Here is a 27,475-nt window from a genome sequence, read left to right as displayed (position 1 = left end):
AAATGTGATATATCAATGGGATAATATGACGCTTAACACTTCGGCTGCGTGTGTGAAGCATAGACAACATCTATTCCTGATTCAGACTGACTGTAAAATCCAATATGTACCCATGGTATCAAAATAGATGTTGTGAAATATAGCACATTTCCAGAAAGACAATGCTAGGGTCAAAACGTCAGGCCATTTGATTCGATATCTTTTTTGTTTGCATTATTTTATACCATAGGTCATTTTTGGTTTGTTCTATTCTCATAGAACATTGATTAAAGACTCTGGACACTTTTTGTAGTTGTCAAAGACCATTCTTTTCACTTGGTGTATCTCATCATATGCATAAAATAACAAACCTGTGAAAATTTGAACTCAATCAGTCGTCGAAGTTGCGAGATAATAATGAAAGAAAAAAACACCATTGTCACACAAAGTTGCGTGCTTTCAGATGCTTGATTTCGAGACCTCAAATTCTAAATCTGAGGTCTTGAAATCAAACTCGTGGAAAAATTACTTTTTTTTCTCGAAAACTAAGTCATCTCAGAGGGGCCGTTTCTCACAATGTTTTATACCATCAACCTCTCCCCATTACTCGTAATCAAGAAAGGTTTTATGCTAAAAATTACCAGGTGTCCAATGCCTTATGAGAATGGTCAGTTTTGATGCACCAAATTTAAAGCGACACTGCATTAACGTTTCCCAGTAGGGATTAATCTTTCTCATGATGCGTGGATTATTTTGGTCCGGATTTTCGGATCTCAAAAAACGCTGCTACCTTTTTTTCAGTTAAATTTTCAGATGTTGGTTTTTATTGTGGATACATCTACATATATATAGGATTGTAACAATCGAACAGTTCCAAAAACCATGATGTATAATTTGCCTTTAAAGGAAGGTCAAGTGCCACTGTTTAACGTACACATTCTGATGGTGAGAATGAGAAATTGATTCGTTAATTATAGGTTGGTATGTTGATCGTGATTTAAGTGAACACAAAGGCCGGGGTCACCCTCTCAATACCAAAACCTTTTATTTGTTTCTACCTATAACTAGCCAAAATTCCCACCAGGTAAAGGCACTGGACACTATTCAAAATAATTATTAGCATAAGACCTTACTTTGTAACAAGCAATGGAGAGCTGTTGATAGTATAACATATTGTGAGAAACGGCTCCCTCTGATGTTACGTAGTTTTCGAGAAAGAGGTAATTTTCAACGAATTTTATTTCAAGACCCCAGAATTAGATTGTGACGTCTAGAAGTCAAGCATCTGAAAGCACACAACTCCGGTGACAAGGGTGATTTTTCTTCCAGTACAACTTTGACGAGCAACTGAGTTCAAAGTTTCACAGGTTTGTTATTTTGTGCATATGTTGAAACACACAAAGTGAGAAGACTGGTCTTTGACAATTACCAAAGGTGTCAAATGTCTTTAAATGTTAATGAATACTCCGAGAGGAGACAAACACCAATGCATATTTTTCAGGGTACATTCATTCCAATCCTCAGCAAACTCTATATGAGTGAACGTATAATCAGTTTTCCATCTGACTAATAAATGTCGTGGCCGAGCGGTTAAGAGCATCGATTCAGGCTCTAGCGTTTCTGATCCATTTAAGTCTCGGCCATGATTCCTTTATCATTATACTTCATTTTAGGAGGAAACATTTCACCGGGAAAAATAGTTTTGGACTGAACTTCAGAACCAGTAAGCTACCAGACTAAGATGCACCAGTGAATAAAGGTGCTTAAAGGCAGTGGACACTGTTGGTAATTACTCAAAATAATTATTAACATAAAACCTTATTGACGAGTAACGGGGAGAGGTTGATAGTATAAAACATTGTGAGAAACGGCTCCCTCTGAAGTGCCATGGTTTTCCAGAAAGAAGTAATTTTCACGAATTTGATTTCGAGACATTATTTAGAATTTGAGATCTCGAAATCAACCATCTAAACGCACACAACTTCGTTATGTTGTATAAAAAATTGAGAAACAACAAGTGAGAAGGTCTTTAGCAACTTCCAATAATGTCCACTGTCTTTTAAAAAAATTACATAAACTTCTCATGATTTTGATGTCAACACATTTTTCCCCGTAGGCCATTTAGAGATTTCAATGCGGGCAGAACAAAGGAAACACCGGGGTAAAAGTTATCATGGGAGTAGTGGTCTTTTATGTTATAGCAGATGTACTTATTATTTCAACTTAATCATTTTTCCCTAAGAGTGTGAAGACAAACATGTTTCCAGGGTGATTTATACATATATTTATTACGTCCAAAGCGCAGTTTTGGAAAAGAGGTTGTTTCGATCCCCACGGCGCGTCCTATTACTTTTTTAAATTACATAATGCGCTAAAGGTGAGACTGACGTCACACAACTTCGCACTTTCTTCTGGTGACGTCAGCGCTCTCACACCTTAAACTAAAAATACAGCCGTGTAGCCCATTATGCGCCAAAAACTCATTGAGATTTGTGGAAATTTGAGGGACACATTTTAATCCCTTGCTCAAATGATTTCTTGTAAGACACAAACAACTATTTAAAAAATCATTAGAAATGTACTGGTTTTTCATTAAATGCACTGTACACCTGACATAATTGTCGAAGACCAGTGTTTCCACTTAGTGTCTCCCAACATATGCATAAGATAACTAATATGTGAACATCTTGGCTCAATGGTCGTCGAAATGTGCTTTCAGATGCAAATAAAAGGCTTAAGATCGGAAGTTTTTAAGGGGAAAGAAATTATCGCTTTTTCACAAACTAAACTTCACATGGAGCCGTTTCACACAGTGCTTTATTATCAATAGTTTTTTTCAAATAAGTTTGGATGCTTCCAATTATTGTGGATAATTACCAATAATGTCCAAGAAAAACAGCGGGTTTTTTCTATTACGATATAAATAACACCATTCCAGTCTATAAATGAATTATTGATGCATCTCCGAATATGAAGTTACCGATTTATGAACTCCCTGTTCGCCTCTAGCTGAGACTGAAGCAATAAATTGTTACAGTGCCTCACCGAGCCAGACGTATACGTTATAGCATTAAAATCTATCAGACGAAAATAAAGAAGAAAAACGATGCACTACTTGTAGCCGACTCCGGGGTACAGCATGCTCTTGAGTTTTGTCAAATTGTTATGTTAAAGGCACTGGACACCTATTGGTAATTAATCAAAATAACTGTTAGCATAAAAACTTACTCGGTAACAAGCAATGGAGAGTTGATGATAGTATAAGACATTATGAGAAACTATTCCCTCTGGAGTAACGTAGTTTTCGAGAAAGAAGTAATTTTCTACTGAAATATTTGAATTTGATTGAGAGAACTCGGAATTATATTTTGACGTCTCGAAATCAAGTATCTGAAAGCGCACAACGTTGTGTGACAAGGGTGTTTTTTCTTCCATTGTTAATTATCTCGCAAATTCAACGACCTATTCAAGTTTTCACATGCTTGTTATTTTATGCATATGTTGAGATACACCAAGTGAGAAGACTGGTCTTTAACAATTACCAAAAGTGTCCAGTGGTCAATTTCACAAAGAGTTAGGACTAGACCTAACTTAGGACTGGTCCTAGGAGATATACAAATTGCATGGATAGTCCTAAGTTAGGACGAGCAACTGGTCCTAACTCGAGATAAGACTAGTCCGAACTCTTTGTGAAATCCACCCCAGTGTCTTTAACACCACAACCGAACCAATTGAATCAACCGAATCTCGGTTACCCGCTTTCGCCATCATGGTAATATATTTGTTCATTTTAATGTTTATAAGAAGAGGACTTGATACAAACAAGACAATCAGTTCATAAATATAGCGAGGTCATCTTTATAGTTTCTTCCATAATACACATTCTGTAGGATTCATGTTTAGTTCGATTTAGAGTGAAGTTCGATCCAATTTCACCCTAAAGGAGTGACACAGATTGACGTTCACAGCCAAAAGAGCAAAACTGACACCACTGGGACAAAAGAGTAACACATTCACTCTTTTACATTTAGAGAGAAGGTTGAACAACTATGGAGATAGTCATGGGATGTTTTTTTCTTTTAATTACACGTTTGCAGAAATGTTGAGTTTGGACACATATGTTATAACAATTGCATGTTTTGCTCACATTCGGCTGACCATGCCAACCAGTTCGGTTTGTTTATCAACAAAAGCAAGGTCGTTCAGTACGTGATCTTATTGAGTCAGGTATACGTAGAGATTCCAGCCTGCAATTGCTTATCACCTTCATCTTGGTCTAGCACCCTGTCTCAACCTCACAACACACCCTGTGTGATCTTCAATACATTTACAGAGTCATCTTGCTTCACATTTAACTGAAAATTTGTGCCCGTTGAATTTGAAGCTGAAGCGTTTCTCAAAACATATATAAGAGTCTTTTCTAAGACCTATCATCAAAACTTTTCCCGGACAACTTGTGGAAAGATTTTCCCGGTACCAATTGGGAACAACTGCTGGCTCACAGTTTATAGCAAATCTAAGTGCGTGCGGTTAAATCAACATTTAAACAAATGACCCATAGAACTTCCCTGAAAACTTTTCCTGGAGTTTATACAGAATGCACAATTTTTTTTGTGGAGGGATAACAAATCAGCTCCGGTAAAACTGTCCCGCAAGTTATCCGGGAAGAGTTTAAATAAAGTGCCGAGGATGTCCAAATCTGTCCTCAAACTTATTTAAAATTAAAAGTTTATAACTTGATATTTATAAATTAAAACTACAATTACAAAACGAACACCGAGGAAAGTTTTCAGCACACCGACACATGACCCATAATCTTATAAAGGCAAATTTCGGGCTCACCTTTTTAAAGCTTAGTTGAAACACTTAAACAACAACATAAACAAGTTAAAATAAACATCACTTTTTGCAGACATAATCGATTAATTGTTTTTACCTAGTTTTATAAGAAAACCGAACCAATCGTCGGAATGGTGTGTAATAAATCACTGGGCAGATTCCGTGGCTGACACCATCTACACGGCGACAGCCCGTCACAGCCTTTGTCACAACTGTACGTTGTGTCCTTCCTGCTGGAACGCCGACGCACCGAACACGTGCTGCAGTGCAATCTGTCGGAACTCCTTGCTTACCACGAAGCACACAATAGGGTTGATGCAAGCCTGGAAAAAAGTCAACCACGTGGCTATGGACACGTAGGTATATGGGAGAGGGTTGTTATGCTGGAACACCTGCCAGAAACAGTGCACAGTGTACGGCAACCATAGCACACTAAAAGAAATCGTGATGGTCAAGGACAACTTGCTAAATTTCTCTTCCCGCTCGAAATCCGATTTGGAGAGCGAGGTGCTGTTGCCGTTCGCAGGGGGCGCCAACCCTATTAGGGGCGGCGGCGTGGGACCTTGGCGGTACCCAAGGAACCAATTGGCGGCTGCCTGTCCCGTGGAACCGGGCCCGTAGAAGGTCCAGTTGTTGGAGACGGCAGGAACGAACTGCATAGGTCGCATCTTGCGGTGGGCGCGCATGAAGAGAAAAACTCGAAAGTAAGCGAAGTGTGTGAAAGCAATGACGGCAACGAAGAACAAGAGGAAACACAGAGTCTCATTGGACTTGTATTCCTGGTGCTTAAATGTACACTGGTTTTCAATCTCTATGAAGGAGTAGGTCCTCGTGTTAAAAACAGGCGGGAACGCCATGGACACGGCAAGTGCCCATGAAGCAAGCACTAGGAGTAGGCAAGCCGGTCCTTTTAGCTTCTGCCGGTGGAATCTATGAAAGCGCAGTACAACATACCGTTCTATACTGATCAGGAACAGCGTGTATAAAACCCCATACGTGAGGTATACGTTGAAGAAGGCAAGAATCTCGCACAGTGAGTTGCTGTATATCCAATCCCGCGCGACAACGGCCGAGACTACGAACGGGAAACATAGCAGGGAGCGCACGAAGTCGGCCAGGGCGCAGTTGAAGAGGAAGAAGTAGGATGGCCTGCGAAGTCTGGAGTTTCCGAACACTACGAGTGCCAAGATGCCGTTACCAACCACACTTAGGATAATCACGACGATGAGGGAGCCGCACCATAGCACTCTTGGACCATGGTCGTCTGCAAGGAGGTCGGCATCACCTCCACCCTCCTCCCCGGGCCGCACCCCGGCATGGAGGACCGTCCTCTCAGTCACCGATATGGAGTCCCCGGCAGAGGAATTCAAACCCGTACTACCGTTCGTAAATCCTAGATCTAGTAGGGTCGACATCGCGGTGGATAATTCGCTCATCCCAGTCGGTGCGAATGACAGGCGGGCTGGTGGAGGACGGATCCTGGTGGTAATAATGTGAGACATGGAACCCCGGACGGCTGAGGCGGTACACCAAGGCGAACAGCGAGGCACCACATGTCGGGTTTGAGACAGTCACCTGACGGTCGACCCTCTGTGGCCTTGTGACAGTCGCATCCGATCTTAATAGTCCTTATCGGCTCAAGAGGGTAGACGCAGCTTTCACAGACGCATCTTGCGACTTGTAGCATCTATCTCGTTCGTGCAACAAATCCATGAGCTGAAACAAACAGAAGAAAAATTAAACGAGTTTAAAGGCACTATTGGTAATTTCTCAAAATATTTATTTAATACTATAAAAAGTTACATGGTAACGAGCAGTGGAGAGCTGTTGATAGTATAAAACATTGTGAGAAACGGTTCCCTCTGAAGTTAACGTAGTTTTTGAGGAGGTAATTTCTTGCTCATTGTAATTATTGAAAAACTTCAGGCTTGAAGCCCTTTTTAGGCATCTGAAAGCACACACATTGTGCAACAATGGTGTTAATTCTTTCATTATTCTCTTGCAACGTCGATAAACAATATCGAGCAAACATTTTCACAGATTTATTATTTAATGCGTATGTTGGGATACACCAAGTGAGAATACTGGTCTTTGACAATTACCAAAGGTGCCCAGTGCCTTTTAAAGACACGAACATCACTCGTGTGGCTGCACTGTGTTGCAGAGTACAGAGAAGGACATTACCAAGAACCAATTTAATTATAATTTTCAGTCTGAAAGCTTGTCTAAAATCCTTGCAAAGTCAAAGAAAAATACCCGCAGTCGATATAACCCCGATATGAATGTGTATTGAAAATCTCACTCAAAACATGCACTATTAATATTGTTAGTAGGTTTCCACTTTAACGAAATACCTAATGTGATGAATTTCTTTCTCAAAGGGCTGGGCTTTGTGGTGTATTTATAGAGGAAGGGAATTAATTTACTCTTCCTGAAAACTAATAATGTACTTTCTTTTCAAGTCGTACAAAGGAGATCGATATTTCCAAGACGTGGTAAATGAGGTAACGCAGAAGGGCAAGAGCATGTGATAATGAGCCACATAGACAAATTCGAGAACTTCATTAAAAGTTAAACTTAAAGGTAAGGGACACGTTTGGTCATTACTCAACACAATTATTTGCATAAAACGTTACTTGGTAATGAGTAATGGGGAGCTGTTGATGGTGTAAACAATTTTGAGAAACGGCTACCTCTGAAGTAACGTAATTTTTACGTTATTTTGCTTCATTATTATCTCGTAACTTCGAGGAACAAATTTCACAGGTTTGTTATTTTATGCGTATGTTGAGATACATCAAGTGGGAAAACTGGGGCCAATTTCATAGAGCTGCTTAAGCAAAAAATTGCTTAAGCACGAAAATAGCTTGCTTGTGTTACACATGTTACTGGCCAAAATTTCATGCCATATACATTGCTTGTGACTGGTATTTAGCTGTTGTTTACTTAGCATAACAATTGAGTGGAGTCTTGGTCGGTAATCTGATTTTACTTACCAAGGATTTTTTTGCTTAAGCAACATTTTGTGCTTAAGCAGCTCTATGAAATTGGGCCCTGGTCTTTGACAATACCAATAGCGCCCAGTGTCTTTAAAAGTTAGACTTAAAGGCAGTGGACACTATTGGTAATTACTCAAAATAATTATTGGCATAAAACCTTTCTTGGTGATGAGTAATGGGGAGAGGTTGATGGTATAAAACATTGTGAGAAACGGCTCCCTCTGAAGTGCCATAGTTTTCGAGAAAGAAGTAATTTTCCACGAATTTGATTTCGAGACCTCAAGTTTAGAACTTGAGGTCTCGAAATAAACCATCTAAACGCACACAACTTCGTGTTACAAGGGTTGTTTTTCATTCAGATGAGATTTGAGATACACCAACTGTGAAGGCTAGTCTTTGACAATTACCAATAGTGTCCACTGCCTTTAATTCAGTTCAATTCGAGTTTGAAAAATCATATCAGTATTAGTTTGATTTGTGTTGTTTGGTATTTAATTGCAAAAAAGTTCACAAAAGAACAAAATCTACCCAGTAAGTAGATACAGACATAATTATTTGTTTACTGTTTTGACTGTTTTATAGTTTTGTTATTTTATTTTATTTTATTTATATTATATAAAATATATAAATATTAATTTTTGTTGTGTTGCTGTTGCCGCTGCTGCTATTGTTGATGGTTGTTGTTTTTTTCAATAAGGGAATCAATGTGTGGTGAAGAGGTTTTAAACCTGTGGTTTAAACCCGCCGAGGCCTGGTTCTCAGCCGATCAAAATGGTGGAGCTGTCCCAGGTATTTATGAATTTTAATTCTAAACACGTTTATATGATTAAATATACAACAATTTCAAGTTATATTTACTTGTTTTATTTATAATAACAAAATTAAAAAAATGATTGACAGAAATGTTAAGAGATCAATTGCTGTCAACCTAAGCAGCAGAGATGACAAACTAAAATGTGACGACTGTCACTAAATCCACTTGTGTAATTAAAAACCTGTCAAATTATTGATATGTTTTTGAGGACGAACACACATGCAAGTAACATATTCTGGTGAACGTTCAGGCCGCAGAGATTTCATCCTCATAGATGTTTCATCAAAAAGTATAGGGAACTTTTTTTCTTTATCCTAACTTTCGTGAATGTCCAGCAGTTTACTTTAAGTAGGTATACACATTCAAACGAGGGACTTAGAAACAAAATAGGACAATAGAGTCCACGGTTCGGGAAAGACCCACAGTTGGAAGACGTGTACAAAATCAATGGGAGCTGTTGCCAATGGTTGCAGGCGCATAAACAAGCTTGGGTGTGTGTGCATCTTCTTTGTTTGAGTGTGGACCAATGACAATTTTGGATTCTTCCGAAAAATAGTCGTTATTCCGCTGCAAAAACTGGCGTGTTTAAATTGATACCAGGGGTGTTAACACACATATAATAGAAGAAAGTTTACAAATAAGGGTGAGGGAATAGAACTAGCTGTTGCAAACAACTTTAAACCAACCAAAAAGACCGATGGTATCAATGCAAAAAATAATTAATGGCCTGATGTTTCGAGGCTAAATGACGACACAACACACATAAACAGGTATCTGAGTGAAGCAAAGGTGTTACCATAGGTTTTCTCGGTCGAATTCAACACATAAGCAGCCAGTTTAATTTTCATGCGTTCGAATTGAAGCTGTTTTGCCTCTCTAGTTGTTACTGCGTTTCAAATTCAGAATTCGGCCATTAAATTTCGTTACGAGTCGAGTCAAAATCCTTTAGAACTCTGTTCAATTTAGCGTAGCGTCATTCTTTTTCGTGACAAACATGCCCCAAGAAGCGTCTGTGAATTTGAATCCTGTTTTGATAATTGTTAAATTGAATGATTATTTTTTTTAAATCGAATGACGCAACATTACATTTGACTAATCATAACACGAAATCGAATGACCCTTTTTAGTAGCACTCGATTTCGCGCGAAATAGAATAGCTTGGTGGTTAAATTGGCTCCTCATTTGCCGAAATTTCCCGAGAAAACCTACATTATAAGACTAAATATTCTTCCAACACAATAAACGCAGACGTGTTAATGTTGTTTTTCTCTGCGGTATGTGACAACACCTCGGTGTCAATTTTAACACCCTGTTAAGGTCAATTTTTGCAGTGTATATTTTTCTTGTGTCAGGGATAAAGAATCTAATTTGCTTTATAACTCCCATCTGTATTAAAGGAACACGTTGCCTTGGGTCGGACGAGTTGGTCTATAACAAGCTTTTGTAACCGTTTTTTATAAAATGCATATGGTTGGAAAGATGTATTAAAAGTAGAATACAATGATCCACATAAGTTTGCCTCGATTATTGCGTGGTTTTCCTTTTACTACGCGAACTAACACGCTCGGCTATTTATGGGAGTCAAACGTTTGACTCCCATACATGTTTGTGTGTATCATTGTATTCTACTTTTACATCTTTCTACCCGTATGCATAAAATAAAAGAAAAACAGTTACAAAGGCTTTTCAAAGACCAACTCGACCGATCCAAGGCAACGTGTTCCTTAGAGCACCAGTACTTTCCTAAGTTCTTTGAAAACAGCCAACAGGCAAATCACTCGGGTAGGTTTCGAACCTACGACCTCCGTATTATTAGCTGTTGTTACTGTTTTATCCATCAGGCATCCTGTTCTCAAATTAAAGCCATTGGACCCTTTCGGTACAGAAAGAAAAAAAAAGTTCACAGATTTACAAATAACTTACAGGGTTTACAGAAGGTAGTGGTGAAATACTTCTCTTGAAATATTATTCCCTGAAATGCTTTACTTTTTGAGAAAACAGTAAAACAATATCAATTCTCGTTAACGAGAATTACGGATTTGTTTTAAACACATGTCATGACACGGCGAAACGCGCGGATACAAGGGTGGGTTTTCCCGTTATTTTCTCCCGACTCCAATGACCGATTAATCCCAAATTTTCACAGGTTTGTTATTTGATATAGAAGTTGTGATACACGAAGTGTGGGCCTTGGACAATACTGTTTACCGAAAGGGTTCAATGGCTTTAACATTTACTGAAATTAAAAAAAAACCACAATGATTGTCAAAGCTTTCTTGACACAGCTGGTAAACCAATCGGAGTGTTATAAACAAGCTGGTATACAAGTTACCTGTGAGAATGAGTGATTTGTTTTTCTTGGGTGAATCATCATTATGCCCCCATGGAACGAAAGAGTAATTGGGACTCTGGGTCTTTGTTCTTCTGTAGGACACAAATCACAATATCCACAGATTGACATTAAACTTACACGGTTTGAAGACAATGATAGTGGAAAGCTTCCCCAAAGATATTACATCATTATTAGTTTTTGAGAAATGAGTAAAACAATGTTTGTCAATTTTCGTCAATAAAACAATTTTCGTCTTAGTAGACGAACGTTATTTTAGCATACTCCCCTCCCCTCCGCCATAATGACACTAATTTTGGTGCTTCATGTGAGTTTCATACCATACACCGTTTATGGCCCATTAATTGTCTTTTGCACCTGGCACTATGAACAACGTAATTACCAGTACAGGTATAACATCAGTACTGATAAATAGTAAAATAAACCTGTATTAATTACGCAACTCTAAATGAAAACACATGTGATTTTCACTCTTTTTTCTTCTCAAAAGCTTGACGACAAATGAGGCCGAAACTTCTACAGGTAAATTGTATCACATACATCTATATTGGTTAGGGACTCACGTCTTAAAGGAACACGTTGCCTTGGATCGGTCGAGTTGGTCTTTGAAAAGCGTTTGTAACCGTCTGTTATAAAATGCATAATGATTAGAAAGATATTTTTAAAAGTAGAATGATCCGCGCAAGTATCACTCGAAATTGCGTGGTTTTCCTTTTACCTCGTCGACTAACACGATCGGCCAGTTGAATCAATTTTTTGACTCACATGGCCGACCGTGTTTGCTTCCAAAGTAAAAGGAAAACCACGCAATTTCAAGGCAAATTTGTGTGGATAATTGTGTTCTACTTTTAAAACTTCTTTCTAACCAAACGGTTACAAACGCTTTTCAAAGACCAACTCTACCGATCCAAGGTAACGTCTGTTACTTTAACCCAAAACAAAAGGTACCAAAAACACTTTAAAGGAGATCAATCAGACTGAAACAACAAAAACCCGCTTGGAAATACAATGAGTACGAGAGATCCCGCCCCCACCACACGCTTCGTTCCCTATATCTTAAAGTTGCATGGCCACAAACATCGACGAAATTGTTGTCGTTTGCTCTCTCAGAATGAATTTAAGGCTTGTCGGGACCAAGCAGTTTACAACACCGACTCGAGCCCTAATATCACGGAGCTGCTTATACGCACAACAATTAGCCAGCACAACAAAGTTAATATCAAATCACTGACTCATGTTGATTGACACCCCTCTAGGACAAGTGGCATCGTCCAGCTAAGGAAATCATGGGATATGAGCAGATAACCAGTGTGTGATACACAACCCATGTTGATTTGACACCCACTCTATAGGAGTGACATGGTCCAGCTAAGGATATCAAGACATATGAACTGATAACCAGTGTGTATAGATGTGGTCAAGACCAAATAACGACCCATGTTGAATTGACACCCCTCTATGACAAGTGGCATCGTCCAGCTTAGGAAATCATGGCATATGAGCAGATAACCAGTGTGTAAGATGTGGTTCGACCAAATCACAGACCATGGTGATTGATATAATTATTGTCAAGACCAAATCACTGACCCCTGTTGCATGCAATGATTGATAACACCCCTCCAGGACGAGTGCCATGGTCCAGCTTAGGATATCATGGCATATTTTAAAAGAACCCAGTGCACTTATCGAAAAGAGAAGTGGTTCACCCCGGCGTTCCTGGTTTGATTGTCGGCATATTGCGCCAGAGCACCTTGTAAACCATCGCATGGTGCTATGCTAAAAGGAGTAGGTCTCACTATTCAAATGTAGTCCCACATACCTTGCAGGAAAAACCTGTATGTTAAAGCGCCTTGACGACGGATATGCGTGTTTTTTTTTTAAACCACAATTATTATTATTATTATTATTATTAGACAATGGTAATATTGAAGTATCAGTTTGTGCTGACATCAGTGGCCCTCACAGCAGGGGTTTAACAATGGGTCAGTGTGGATTAATCAATTACCACGGGAGAGAGCACCTGTCAAGGAAGAATGAGGTTTTTCCACGAGTTTGTTTAATTTGCTTTCCTTTCACTTTCAAATAATCCCAATACCCGGATGTCCTTTTTAATATTACAAACATCTGCTTGAAATAACATAACTCATGAAGTGCTCTGACCTTCGAACCAAAGTATTATAGACAACATTATTTAGCGCATTAGTCATCCAAAAGTTTTGTGTTTAAAATAATCAAACAACATTATAGCTATCATGTTATTTTTATTTTATTAAACGGACGGTTCAATATTGTTTTAAAAATATTTTCACATATTGTTTTTGTTTGCGCAATTTTCCCCTTACCCCCCCCCCCCAAAAAAAAAACTCCCCCCCCAAAAAAAAACACTCCACCGAACAGAACTATGGTCGCCGTTTATTTAGGTAATCTGAAGCCATCTATTATAGTAAGTTGTGAATACTGTACTTTTACTTTCATGTTGACATTTAATGTAGGAATATTTTGCAGTGAAGGCCGCCCAAAGATCTGCACATTCCTAAGATCAGTCGTGTCCCCCATGTTAGAAAGGACCTTTCTCTATGGTTTTAATCAACGTTTCAATCGTTAATGGACAGGATACCCAAGGTTTGATAACGTTCAACTTGCTTCTGAGACATTCAAAGTTAAGATTCGTTTCCTTGCAACCTAGATCATGATGTCCATGCCCAACTGAAGAATCAACCCAACTGAGGACCGCTGTTGGGATTGATCTGAACTTGACTCTTGCAACCTAGATCATGATGTCCATGCCCAACTGAAGAATAAACCCAACTGGGGACCGCTGTTGGGATTGATCTGACTTGATTCTTGCAACCTAGATCATAATGTCTATGCCCAACTGAAGAATCAACCCAGTTGGGGACCGCTGTTGGGATTGATCTGAACTTGATTCTTGAAACCTAGATTATGATGTCCATGCCCAACTGAAGCATCAACCCAACTGGGGACCGCTTTTGGGATTGATCTGAACTTGATTCTTGCAACCTAGATTATGATGCCCATGCCCAACTGAAGAATTAACCCAACTGGGGACCGCGGTTGGCATTGATCTGAACTTGATTCTTGCAACCTAGATCATGATGTTCATGTCCAACTGAAGAAAAAACCCAACTTGGGACCGCGTATTAATTTTGTTTTTACCCATCACTTACACAAATGTGTGCTGGCACTATATACGCAGTTAGGCCTATCTACCATTCCGAGTTCTTTGTGAACAAAACCACAGGCGTATTACTCGAGAGGGATTCGAACCCACGGCCCTGGGGGTCGAAGTTGCGAGATAATAACCACAAGAAGACAAAAAAACCTTGTCACACGAATTTGTGTGCTTCCAGATGCTTGATTTCGAGACTTGAAAATCTAGTATTGAGGTCTCGAAATCAAATTCGTGAAAAATAAACTTCTTTCTCGAAAACTACGTTACTTCAGAGGGAGCCGTTTCTCACTATGTTTTATACTAGTAACAGCTCCCCATTACCTGTTACCAAGTAAGGTTTTATGCTAATAATTATTTTGAGTAATTACCAATAGTGTCCAGTGCCTTTAACTAAACATGCTTAAGTTAAGCGCACAGGGTAGTCCTCCAAAATATTGAAGAGCTTTTCAAAATGTGCTATACCGAGTGATTGGTTTCTATATAATTGCTAATTTAGTCAACCGGAAATTTAATGTGTGATCATCAGTTACTCGTAAAAAAAATAATTCAGTGAGGAAAATGCAGCTGTACATTTTCATCGTGATTTAAAATAATGGTTATTTGTTTTAAAATGTTCCTTATTTAAAAATTGGATGGGTTAAACATAAATCATCTGAATTTCAAAGTGAAAACGATTTGCCTTTTCTGACATAAAAATAATTGCGTGCAAATATTGTTTGTTTTGTTTTCGCTTAAGGCACACATTACACAAGTTTATTAATAACTACATTTACTTTCGATGCGTTAAGTGGCAGTGTATACACAAAACCCATTAGTAATTATTCCAAAAGCAAATACAGGATCACGCGCATGATATTTAATTGTAAATTGGCAATGTTGTGTCGCATTGCAGAAGAGATTTCATTTGATGGGGGAGGGGGGGGGGGGCTACAATTTATTTTTTACAAAAAGTCTTGGAGTTTTTGTCCGATGGTAGAAATGTACTCATTTGTTGGAGAAATTGGTTATTTTGTTACAAGAGAATGTGCTTTTTGTTATTTAAAACCGTATATTTTGTTTCGCAATCATTTCAATCATGTTCTGTTTTGTTTTAATCAAGGGTATTATAATAGCTGACGGTGGTAGTCGTTTCGCATGATCAATCGTTATACAATTTAATAGCAAAACTGAATATGTTTGCCTCAATCCGTTGTGTGATGAGCCAGTAGAAAATTGTGTAAAACCATGCACACTTTTCAGGCAGTGGACACTATTGGTAATTACTCAAAATAATTATTAGCACAGTATCTTACTTGGATCAAGTAATGGGGAGAGGTTGATAGTATAAAACATTGTGAGAAACAGCTCTCTCTGAAGTAACTTAGTTTTCGATAAAAGAGGTAATTTTCCGCGAATTTGATTTTGAGACCTCAGATTAAGAATTTGAGGTCTCGAAATCAAGCATCTGAAAGCACACAACTTCGTGTGATAAGAGTGTGTTTTCTTTCATAGTTATATCGCAACTCCGACGACCGATTGAGCTCAAATGTTCACATGCTTGTTATTTTATGCATTTGTTGAGATGCAGCAAGTAAGAAGACTGGATTTTGACAATTACCAATAGTGGCCAGTGTCTTTAAACATAATGTCATTGGTTGCAGCAACTGATATACAGTTTTCTCGAACTTGACTTTATTTCAGAGGGAAACATTTCACAGAAATAAAAATTGTATGAACTTCTGTATATAAAGTGTATTGGTCAGTGTAGCTATCTGCCATATTTAATGTTGGTCTGTCATTTTTTGGCGTGTCTGTCTGTTTGTCACTTTGTAATTATAGTTTACATGTTTGGCTTTTCCATACAATCTTCTGCTCTATATCGGAACAGCCTTATACTCTTTTTATTCAATTTATCCTGCTTTTTACTGCAATTATTTATTGTTATGTTTGCTTTACTCCATAACTACATGTAGGCCTACTTGTCATAATTTGTTTCATATAAAAGTATGATTATCAGTATTAGATCAGGACAATTTTTGAGGATGGTACTTTTATTGCAACAAAAAAACGACCGGAGTAACTTTCTGCACATCATAGTATAGAAAGATGATGACGACGACGAATTGGCAGCGCGTGTGTCATAGTATATTTGCATTGTTGAGTCATTCGTCTTCTGCTTAAACAGAAACAACCAGTAAGCTACCGTGCCTTTAACTTCTGCTTACGGTAAGCAAAATACGGTAAGCAATGTTCATGATTTTTTTGCTAACAGAAACAACCAGCAAGCTAACGTGCCTTTAACTTCTGCTTACGGTAAGCAAAATACGGTAAGCAATGTTCATGAAAAACATTTGTTTGCTAACAGAAACAACCAGCGAGCTACCGTGCCTTTAACTTTTGCTTTCGGTAAGCAAAATACGGTAAGCAGTATTCATGAAAAATTTATTCTGCTCACAGAAACAACTAGCAAGCTACCGTGCCTTTAACTTTCACTTACGGTAAGCAAAATACAGTATGCAGTGTTTATGAAAAATACATTCTGCTAACAGAAACAGCCAGCAAGCTACCATGTCTTTAAAGTTTAACTTTTGCTTACGGTAAGCAAAATACGGTAAGCAGTGTTCATGACAATTTTATTCGGCTCACAGAAACAACCAGCAAGCTACCGTGCCTTTAACGTTCACTTTGTACGTAATACGGTAAGCGTAATACGTATTACCGTAATACGGTAAGCAAAATACAGTAAGCAGTGTTCATTTTAAAAAGATATATTCTGCGGATTGCCTCTCCTTCAACAGAATAAAAGCAGAAGGCAGACGAAAATTGAAGTGTGGTACTGGTGTGGATATTGTGACACTATATAGGTAATTACTCAAAATAATTATTAGCATAAAACCTTTCTTGGTGACGAGTAATAGGGAGAGGTTGGTGGTATAAAACATTGTGAGAAACGGCTCCCTCTGAAGTGCCATAATTTTCGAGACAATAGCGGAACGAACCACGTCATAGTTCTACTAAACCCCCGTCCTTCAACCTGGCCTACACAAAATTTAGCCCTAACTGAAAGGCAGTGGACACTATTGGTAACTACTCAAAATAATTATTATTATAAAACCTCACTTGTTAACGAGTAATGGGGAGAGGTTGGTAGTTTAAAACCGATTGAGCTCAAATTTCCACAGGTTTGTTATTTTATGCATGTTGAGATACACCAACTGTGAAGGCTAGTCTTTGATTACCAGTGTCCACTGCATTTAACTGATAACGGTAGGCAAGTACATTATAGTGTCCACTTTTCCCCAATACAATTAAAATTGCAGGTACCATCTTATCACAGTCTGAAGGAATAGTATTTTTATGTGACCAAATAAATAACTTGTAAAGCGTCCATGAATAAACTCAAACACTTACGATTAATATAACTAGTTTGGTGTTGCACACTGTTTAAAGACAGTGGACACTATTGGTAATTGACAAAGACCAGTCTTCTCACTTGGTGTATCTTATCATATGCATAAAATAACAAACCTGTTTTATACCATCAACCTCTCCCCATTACTCGTATTCAAGAAAGGTTTTATGACGATAATTAATTTGAGTAGTTACCAATAGTGTCCATTGCCTTTAACTTGCATTCTTTGTCTTTGACTCGGTAAAAAAAAAAATTGTAATAAGAGATCCATCAAATTGTCTAATAAAAATCTCTAAAATACCCATTTCCTATAAACCCAAAGTATACTTCATATAGGGTTGTTTGAATAACTATACTCCGCCGGTAACCATCACAGTGAGTATACGTCCAAATAAATGGTATTTTATAATATTCATTTTCTTGTTATACTGATCGGATTATTGCACATTCTCCGTAGTAATATTACCTTAACCCAACATAATCTCAAAGCAAACATGGTCCATGTGCAATAAAAACAACAACATACACACAGCATGCGGCTTATTGAGTTGGAACATTGCCCGTGCTGTGTGCAGTGAGCTGTTTCGCGCCAGCTGCTGAGGCACACAGGCTGCAACACACAAACGAGTACAGTAGGCCTAAAGATCCAATCTCGACAAAGACCCAACGGCAGAAAAAACTGCTCTCTTTGTTCCCGCAAACAAGGACAAATCTTGCGCTTTTTTCCCCCTGTTCGCAGACAAAGCTGTTTCATACAACGATCAGCTTTACAGTCTTTGTTTTTAAATTGGTTTTTGATATATTTATGAACGCGTATGGTTACACTGGTATAAGCTACCAGTAGATTTAAAATAGAGGTGGTCATAATAAATCATAGAGCACTATTCGTCATCCGGTTTTATCATGAACTAAAAATACACAAAGCCACGACTAAGAAGTGCGAGCATAATTTTGCTGCATCGTAACACACACGCAGACAGACTACAGCCAGCCGTTCATTTATACCATGTAGATTTTGTGTCGTATTCTCCTATGTGCGTTGTCCGTCGTCATCCAGTCTCATCCACACACACTACACACACGTTACTCCTACTGCCAGACCGGAAACCAAATAACAGTACACGCACATCCTTAAACATATACCCCTCTCAACATCATTCCTTTGTCCAAAGAGAAACCTCACATCATCACTGACTCATCACTGGTGTACAAAGATGATAAAAATGTTGGTTTTTAGGTCTGATGTACGTACCTTACAGTCCACTACTCCAACCGGGGTTATATCGCTCCAGATTATGTGTTATTGAAATCAGATAGAAGTGTAGCTTCGATGCAAAAACAAAAAAGCACAGATGTTGGTTGCGTGGAGACACTGTGTATTATTAAACCTGGCTGGAGCGTTCATGCCAAAGAGTAGTGTTCATTCCTGCCTCCTGCACAGACAAACCGTTAGGAAAAGCACACGCTACACAGCGATACACAGTCTACGCATCATCAAGGGAAGAATGACAAAAACATATAATGTTGACGGCGGTGGGCCTGCTGGGCGCATGCGCTCAACACTCTCCACGTCCTCATATATGACAATATTATGCTATTTACAGAGACTGTACTCTCCGGCTTACTGTTTTTTTTTGGGGGGGGGGGTGACGTTACCGGTAGTACAATGACTAGCTTTGTCTACTAGCAACAACATATTTTTGCTATGCATGGGTTCAATACTAGCAATGCTGATTCTATTAATGTTGTTCTCCCCTAAGCCTTACATTTTCTGTAATCTTTTAAGTGGGATCATTTTTGATTTTAGTTATATTTTTTATTTTATCACAATACTCCACTGGCACAACGATACAAAAGAACAATTTCGGGAAATCAAAATATACAAATAATTATAATAATTGTTGTAAAAATAATTCAAATTGGTGCGAGTGTTAACAAGAATAGAAAACGATGTGTCAAACGTAGTTTGTAAAATATAATACATTACAACAAATAGAAAGAAAACATTGACACAATACAACATGTGAAATGTTTCCCCTATAATTTTATGAGTTTGTGTAGTACTGTAGAACTGATGAACATTTGTTTTTTTTCCTGGAAAAATAACAGCTTGCTGTAGCTTCTGTTCCTGCACTTTTTGTCTGTGTGAGTCGAGCATGACTAGAATGCATCATTGAATGTTGTATTGAAGTAAAAAAAAAACCTATGCCAATCCACATTCTTTCACCCAAAAGAACATAATACAAATACTCCGCCTAAAATTATAGTCTGCAATAGAATTATCAACGGTAAACAACCTCATTCCCAGCGAGTAAGTCCATCCGGGGGTGCCCCCTCCTCCACCCCCGGAGATAGACAACACTCGATAGTCAGACTTAAGGGCTCGAGTTTCTCACACTTATAATGATAATTTTTACAACACTAGAGCAAAATGGCCCCCGTGCTGAATAAAAATTACATTCACCTTCTAGGGTCGCATTACATTGACGATTAATCTACGGGTTCAGATTACGGAAACAGAGCCACTTTCTGACAATGTCCGTAAGAAATGGCAGATAAATGAACCTCTGTGGCTTCTTTTTCCCTTTCATTAGAAGGGGGCAACAAATGCCGCAGGAAGATTCGTCTGAATGGTGAAATTGGAACCGTGGATTTTGCCCATAGGTGAGATGGGGAAAAAAAACAGAATGCATGTTATTTGCATTCGTTTTCACAGGATGATGCGACTGAAGTCTGTGGGGTAGGGCTATATCATTGAGAATGAACTCAAATTGAGGGGAATTGTATGACAATAATATTGATCAATATTCCAGGTATCAGCGACACGCATCCATTGTCAAATTATCTGGGTTCAATTTGGAGCAACGGTTTTCTTCTCGTTCTAGTAATTTTATTTCAAGACGTATTCTATTACAATGAACACCAAGCCACAATTCTGTATGTTGAAACAGATGCTAGGCCTATTCGGTCAAAAAACAAAATCACAAAACCGCAGATTTTTAAAGATGTCCTTAGCTTCAGTTAAAGTCTTTTATTATTCATCTTAAAGCCATTGTACACTTTCGGTACAGAAAAAAAAAGAAAAAAGTTCACAGATTTAAAAATAATTTACCGGGTTTAAAAATGGTAATGGTGAAAGACTTCTCTTGAAATATTGTTCCATGAAATGCTTTACTTTTTGAGAAAACATTAAAACAATATAAATTATCGTTAGCGAGAATTACGGATTTGCTTTAAGCACATGTCATGACACGGCGAAACGCCGCGTTTACCGTTATTTTCTCCAGACTCCGATGACCGATTGAACCTAAATTTTCACAGGTTTGTTATTTTATATATAAGTTGTGATACACGAAGTGTGGGACTTGGACAATACTGTTTACCGAAAGTGTATAATGGCTTTAAAGTACACAATTTTGTACATCAAATGGTGTTTATTCTTGCATTATTCTCGAGCAAAGACCAATTGAGCCAATTATGTTTACAGGTTTGTTAATTTATGCATACTATGTTGGGATACCCAAGTGGTCTTTGACAGTATAAAGGCCGAGTTATATGTCGGTCGCGCGATGGTCAGGCGTCGGAAATCTTGACGCGCGATCATAAAAAGACACGGTCTCAGTCTGAGGATTGCGCGCAAGATTTCCGTCGCGCGACCATCGCGCGACCGACTAGAAACCGGCCTTAAAGTGTCCAGTGTCTCTACAGACTGACGTATACCAAAAGTGGCAACAACTACTTCATCATCAGATTCAATGGGGTGGAAAAGCTAATTATCAAGAACCTGAACGTAGATCAAGGACTTTAATCAAGGGACCGATGTTTCCTGTTTTTTAAGAAAGAAGTAATTTTCCACGAATTTTATTTCGAGACCTCAGATTTAGAATTTGAGGTTTGCATCTGAAAGCACACAACTTCGCGTGACCATGGTGCGACAAGGGTGTTTTTTTCTTTCATTAATATCTCGCAACTTTGATGACCGATTGAGCTAAAATTTTCACAGGTTTGTTATTTTATGCATAAATATGTTGTGATACACCACCTGTGAAGACTAGTCTTTGACAATTTCCAATAGTGTCCAGTGTCTTTAAGGTTAAGGTTCAGGTTTATAGTTTACAGTAACGTAACACAGGCAATGATCCAAGTAATACAGTTAAAGACAGGAGGAAATAAATACATTTTTATGATACTGCAGGGGGAGCTCACTAATAAGCAAAGCTTATAAAGCGTGAGTCCCACACAGATACACCCGTTGAGCCCCAACCAAACACGGACAAGTCCTATAGGAGGTATTAAAAACTTAGAGCTAGTCCTTAGTTAGGGACGAGTAAATCGCCCTAACTCGAGATAAGACTAGTCCTAACTCTTTGTAAAAATCTCCCCTTTCTTACTGATTTAATTCCTGTAACTTTCATCATATATATTATTATTATTGTTATTGGTTTATTACAAAACATTCAGACTTGTTTTACTTGGTTTATTCCTTCAAGTACATCCGATGAAGTACATGTAGACCTATATGTTGTGGCTACGAACGCTCATACATGTTTTTTCCACTTCCTTCCCTGTTTAAAGGAACACGTTGCCTTGGATCGGACGAGTTGGTCAAAACAAAAGCGTTTGTAACCGTTTTTTTCCAAGGCAACGTGTTCCTTTAAGTATTTCATGTGACATTATTAATCCGGAAAAAAATGCTATGGTGAGTGTGATGATCAGTGACCTTGGTCGGATTTGAACTTAACGGTCTTGACACGTGTGTCCTTAAAGGAAAGACACTTACCTTCGTCCTTCGACGCGATTAAGCCGTACCTAGGTCGCGTGTGTTGTGTATATGCACACAAAACACTCACACTTTATGACCAGAGAAGGGGTATCACCTTGTAAGCCAAGGTGCTATGAATGTGTACTACATTTAAGGGGTCTCAGTTTATAAAATTCAAAAACCTGTCTTGGCCCCAAAAACTAATAATAAGCGCTTTTAGACGCTGATAAAACTGATTATTAAAAGTTATATCAGTTAATTTTTCTTGTTTAAAGCCATTATACACTTTCGGTAAACAGTATTGTCCAAGTCCCACACTTCTTGATCACAACTTATATATAAAATAACAATCCTGTGGAAATTTAGGCTCAATCGGACATCGGAGTTGGGAGAAAATAACGGGAAAACCCACTCCTGTTTTCGCGCGTTTCGCCGTGTCATGACATGTGTTTATAACAAATCCGTAATTCTCGTTAACGAGAATTTATATTGTTTTACCGTTTTCTCAAAAAGTAAAGCATTTCATGGACTAATATTTCAAGAGAAGTCTTTCACCATTACCTTCTGTAAACCCTGTAAATTATTTGTAAATCTGTGAACTTTTTTTTTTCTGTACCGAAAGGGTCCAATGGCTTTAATAGTGAAATTCTTTGGTTTTCAAGGGAACATCTACGTTTGGTAATCACTTTTAAAATGAATGACAATACAAACTATTGGTTAGAATGCTACAGCAACGTTCGATAGTATACATTTTGAGAACATTTTGAGAATTATTTCATTTTACACCCCAACATTTGAATCTGCATGAAAGGACATTATTCAATCCGGATTTTCTGCGATATCTCAAATAGGCGACCGTCTTTTGAAACGACGTTTTACGCCCATCTGGATTAAAACAACCAAACGGATTCCAAAAGCAAATGCTTGATAATACTTTGCCCTTAAAGCCATTATACACTTTCGGTAAACAGGATTGTCCAAGTCCCACACTTCGTGTATCACAACTTATAAATAAAATAACAAACCTGTGAAAATTTAGGCTCAATCGGTCATCAGAGTTGGGAGAAAATAATGGGAAAACCCACTCTTGTTTCCGCGTGTTTCGCCGTGTCATGACATGTGTTTAAAATAAATCCGTAATTCTCGCTAACGAGAATTTATATTGTTTTAATGTTTTCTTAAAAAGTAAAGCATTTCATGGAACAATATTTCAAGAGAAGTCTTTCACCATTACCTTCTGTAAACCCTGTAAATTATTTGTAAATCTGTGAACGTTTTTTTCTTTTTTTCTGTACCGAAAGTGTATAATGGCCCTAAATTGAATATTATCAATTTTCAGAGTGTTTTTTTGTTATGTTTATTATTATTTTAAGGGTTCATTCGTGGCAATAAGATGCGATGTCAATATTTATCTGGATTGGTACCAGCGACTTTACAATCAGTGACGTGTTCAGATTGAAATCAATTGAGTATCCTAATGTCAATAAATTCAAAGCTGTATAGTATTTTAGTTTCATTTATCCGTTAATGTCAATGTCAGCACATGATTGTAAACTATCATTTCCTTGTTCTGTTCCCGTCCCATGGGGAACAGAACACCATAAAACCAGGAAACACCGTTGTTATTGTAAGTGGATCACACAAACCCTGGATGCCAATATTGTGCATAAGTAAAGCATATGCATATGGTTGGAAAGATGTTTTAAAAGTAGAATACAATGATACACACAAGTTTGCCTCGAAATTGCGTGGTTTTCCTTCTACTGTGCGAACTAACATGGTCGGCCATTTATGGGAGTCAAAATTTTGACCCCCATAAATGGACAACGTGTTAGTCGACGAGGTAAAAAGAAAACCACGCAATTTCGAGGCATGTTTGTGTGGATCATTGTATTCTACTTTTACAACATCTTTCTACCCATATGCATTTTATAAAAAACGGTTACAAACGCTTTTCAAAGACCAACTCGACCGATCCAAGGCAACGTGTTCCTTTGAGATTGTTTGAGTTCCAGCTACACTTTTGCATAAAACCGTATTGTTGAAACATCACACGTTTTCGCTGCCACATGGGTAAAGATGGTTTTGAAGCGGACACATTAGACCTTTTCGCAAAATACACATTGCGCAAGCGTGAACTGTTAAAAGAGGTGCATGCTTGTCTAGCTAGCGATCAAACCCGATCACTAGCTATCCCAGCATGAATGCACCTCATTCCACGCCAATAACGTGCACATCGAGTATTTGCGATAAGGTCTCTGAACTAAACTCGACCAAGCTAGCACATGCAGTCGGCATCACAACACCGTCCACAATTATAAAATAAAATGAGAAGCAGATTCACATTGTTGTTTAAAAACAAGTAGGCCTATCCCAACCTCGTCCCCAGGGTGTGTCGAGCGTTTCGAGGTTGACCAGACGAGGTTGGGCCTATATCCGAGTTCCAGTTTGCCTTGTATTTCCGGGGGGGGGGGGGGCACAATTTCCCGCAGTCTTTGAATTTGCATCTCGTATCTCATCCATCTCGACCATCCCTCTCCAATCATTGCCAACAACACCCCTCCCCCTGACCTACCCCACCAACAACCTACTGGCGACCCACTTCCAAGTCCCAGTCGGCCCAGTCCAGTGAAACGCAAAACGTGTCAACAGCTAAAACCGTTTCCCAGTGCACTGAATTGGTTTCATAATGGTGTCATCTCGTTAAATGGCACTGGACACGTTTGGTAATGACTCTGAAAATCAATGTCAATAACAATCTTACGTTAAGGAGTCCGCCAGCTTTTGAATTGTAGAGTACATTTCGAGACGCATTTCGCCTTGCAGTGCTGCGGTTATGGGAAAATAATATCTGCATTTTTTATCACAACATTTTGAATATTTTAAGCGTTACCGGTAACACTTTTAAGATTACTATTCCTTGTGGGAATTATTCTTCCTGAGTGGACATTATTCACTTCATATTTTCGGCCTTATCTCAAAACGCGACCAACTTCTGAATTGTCATTAGACCCATCAAGTAGATGCTCCTTAAATGCGCTGATCGGACACCTTTAGTAATGTCAAAGACCAGTCTTCTCACTCGGTGTATCTCAACATATGCATACAATGACAAGTATGTGAAAATGTGGACTCATCCAACTGGTCATCAAAGTTGTAAGAGAATAATAAAAGAAAAAACACCCTTGTTGTACAATAATGTGTGTGCTTTCAGATGCACAATAAAAGACTTCAGCTTAAATCTTTTATTATTTGAGTGAGAACTGTACCTCTTTCTAAAAAATTACGCTACTCCATTGATCGTTTAAAGACACTGGACACATTGGTTGTCAGAGACTAGTCTTCTCACTTGGTGTGTCTCAGCATGTACACAAAATAACAAACCTGTGAAAATTTGAGCTCAATCGGTAGTCGAAGTTGCGAGATAATAATGAAAGAAAAAACACCCTTGTCACACGAAGTTGTGTGCTTTCAGATGCTTGATTTCGAGATCTCAAATTCTAAATCTGAGGTCTAAATATGGTAATTACCAATAGTGTCCAGCGCCTTTGATGGTATATTCTCAGAGGGATGTACATTGACAAAAAGTACTGAAACATCGCGTGGTTATAGATTGACCCAAACATGAACTTCACTTCCCTCTTATCCCTGCAGATTGAAAGTGGGTTTACCCAGGAGCGTGTGTGTGAAGCCATGGAAGTAGAACTAATTCTTCCTTCTTGGTGAATCAGAGTTACGAAGACTCGAGGACAATACCCACTCAGTCCCTCTATAAACCCCCTCCCATTTATAACCCCCTCCGCCCCACCCACCTTTAACAATTGTCATGGCCCTGGTTTTTCTTCCCTTTTAACACAGATGCAAAATCAGTGGTCATCCGCTATCGATGAAATCAACAAATGGAAGAAAAAAAACCGACAACACTATTTCTTTTTAAAAGCTCTTTGGAGGTAAACAAGTAGATATTAATAATATGGAAGCATTATGGTGTTTAATAAAGACACTTTGCACTAAGGTAATTCTCGAAGACCAGTCTTCCCACTCGGTGTATCTCATTCTCAACATATGCATAAAATAACAAACCTGTAAAAATTTGAGCCCAATTGGTCGTCGAAGTTGCGAGATAATAATAAAATAAAAAACATCATTGTCACACGATGTGTGCTTTCAGATTGATGATTGATTTCGAGACCTTAAAATCTAATTCTGAGGGCTCGAAATCAAACTCATGGAAAACTACTTCTTTCTCGAAAACTACGTCACTTCAGAGGGAGCCGTTTCTCACAATGTTTTATACCATCAACCTCTACCCAATACTCCTTACCAAGTAAGTTTTTATGCTAATAATTATTTTGAGTAATTACCAATAGTGTCCACTGCCTTTTATGTTACCCTGTTTATTTAACCGCATTTATTGAAGTTAAGTTGAAACAACAACTACCATCTGAACCTCCTATCAAATCAGCAATGATTTATTATAATTCTTTGAGTTGAGAACTACCGCCGATGTTTGGATACTCAACAATCACATGGTGCCGTGGATTGCTGTGGAAACAAAGTTAAAAGCTGGCGGTGAAAAAGCCCTTTCCAAACACAAAGAGTTCGAAACAGTGCATGGTTGAACTCCTCGTGCGCGTATTATGCTCACTCGATCATAATTTAACAAAACACCAAGTAAAAACTAAGTTATAAAAACACCTTACCTGTGTTTGCTTGAGACGCAATCCTACTGTTAAAATTACAAGTTGATAGCACACTCGGCCTCCCAGTGCGTGTAGGTAGTTGAACAACAAACAATATCCAGTACAATTGCTTGGTGCTACTCTCTCAAAATGCAATACATCCACACGCCATATGGCATCTGAAATAAAATTCGATTTGTGGTATCTGAAGATGTGAATGGCATAATTATTTCCTCTAGCCGGGCCGGACGCGCATTGTACAAAAACAAAACCGACATGTGTCCAGACAGAGATAAAGGCATGTGTGCGTTTGGTTTGATGCAGTGTGTATATCCGCTCGATATCTTGTACTTTGTGTACGGGTGTAAACACTAAAGCTAGAAACAAAGGACATTGCCCCACCCGCCCCCCCCCCCCCCCCATACACCAACACAACACCATTCATCGATATCCGCCAACCACGCGT

The 27,475-nt window shown here is 38.5% G+C and overlaps 1 protein-coding gene across 2 annotated transcripts; it reads right to left on the bottom strand.

The window, feature by feature from the left end:
- Positions 1 to 638: 638 nt before the first annotated feature.
- On the bottom strand, positions 639 to 27,259 carry LOC139933927 (probable G-protein coupled receptor 173). Of its 2 annotated transcripts, none has more exons than XM_071928164.1 (2): positions 27,031 to 27,259; positions 639 to 6,534 (listed from the first exon to the last, which is right to left on the bottom strand). In XM_071928164.1, exon 2 carries the CDS (start codon positions 6,318 to 6,320, stop codon positions 5,025 to 5,027), a length of 1,296 nt encoding a protein of 431 aa, XP_071784265.1. In that variant the 5' UTR covers positions 6,321 to 6,534; positions 27,031 to 27,259; the 3' UTR covers positions 639 to 5,024. The 2 variants fall into 2 exon arrangements, with proteins under 2 accessions (XP_071784265.1, XP_071784264.1); XM_071928163.1 differs by lacking the exon at positions 27,031 to 27,259 and adding an exon at positions 18,818 to 19,049.
- Between the last annotated feature and the right edge of the window lie 216 nt (positions 27,260 to 27,475).

Source organism: Asterias amurensis, chromosome 2 (genome assembly GCF_032118995.1).
Source record: "Asterias amurensis chromosome 2, ASM3211899v1".
Lineage (NCBI taxonomy): Eukaryota > Metazoa > Echinodermata > Asteroidea > Forcipulatida > Asteriidae > Asterias > Asterias amurensis.
The sequence above is the reverse complement of the archived record's forward strand: the minus strand, read 5'-3'. Positions and strand labels throughout refer to the sequence as shown.